General features: G+C 73.2%; 1 protein-coding gene across 2 annotated transcripts in view; it reads left to right on the top strand.

Annotated features, from left to right (window-relative positions):
* Nucleotides 1-549: 549 nt before the first annotated feature.
* ITGA6 (integrin subunit alpha 6) overlaps nt 550-877 on the top strand; it is a 41,839-nt gene continuing 41,511 nt past the window's right edge. The window contains exon 1 of one of the 2 annotated variants that reach the window (XM_026043533.1): nt 550-734. In XM_026043533.1, coding sequence (XP_025899318.1) covers nt 574-734 — 161 coding nt within the window. In that variant the 5' untranslated portion in view covers nt 550-573. The remainder of the gene's footprint in view (nt 735-877) is intronic. The other variant, XM_026043460.1, reaches the window with a different exon arrangement.

Raw genomic sequence — 877 nt, 5'->3', positions numbered from 1 at the left:
CATTCACTTGTCTCATCCTGACTGCCAGAACAAAACTTAGTTGTGCAGGGGATAGAAATGTCTCCTAGGTGGCCTTGAAAGTTAGCGGGGCCCYTTTGGGGGGTAGGCGCGAGGCCATGTGCCYTTGCCTACCGCCTTATCTCKTGTTGTTTCCAAGCGGCTAAGGGCTGTAAGACCCTCTGGGGACGTGCCCGGGGCCCCTGCCTCTTCCCTGCAGCCCTGCGCCACTAGCGCTACCTGCGCAGCGCTGCCCCGCCCGTCCCGCCACCGCGCGGCTGTTTAACGGCTCCGCGCGGCCGTTTAACGGCTCCGCGGCAAGGAGTGGGGGAAGCGGCGCCGCCCCGTCCGCGTGGGCGAGGGGCCGCGGTGCCCGCGGGCAGGGGGCACCCAGGCGACATCTTGTGGCCCGGCCGCCCGCCCCGCGGCGGGGCTGCCTGGCGGGGCGAGGCGGGAGGCGGGGCGAGGCGGGGCCGCGGCACAACGGGCGGCCGCGGCGCGGGGAGCGGCGGTAACGGCGGCGGCGGCGGTAGCAGCGGCAGCAGCAGCGGCAGGTCCCGTCGGCGGGCGGAGCAGATGGCGGCCGCGCTGCTCCTGTGCCTGCCCCTCCTGCCGTGCCTCGCCGGCGCCTTCAACCTGGACGCCGACAACGCGATCAGCCGGCACGGCGAGCCCGGCAGCCTCTTCGGCTTCTCCCTGGCCATGCACCGGCAGCTGCAGCCGCAGGAGCGCAGGCTGTAAGTGCTGCCACCTTCCCTCCCTCCTTCCCTTCCTTTCCCTTCCCACCGCCGGGAAACTTCCCGGCCGGGCCGGTCCCCGCGGCGCGGGGGGCAGCGCGCAGCGAGCACCTGCAGGCGCCGCGGGCCGGCGCGGAGCGGAG

Source organism: Nothoprocta perdicaria, unplaced genomic scaffold (genome assembly GCF_003342845.1).
Source record: "Nothoprocta perdicaria isolate Ctin4 unplaced genomic scaffold, notPer1 scaffold_0, whole genome shotgun sequence".
NCBI classification, from domain to species: domain Eukaryota; kingdom Metazoa; phylum Chordata; class Aves; order Tinamiformes; family Tinamidae; genus Nothoprocta; species Nothoprocta perdicaria.
Note: the sequence above shows the minus strand (reverse complement) of the source record. Positions and strands in the feature narration are given on the sequence as shown.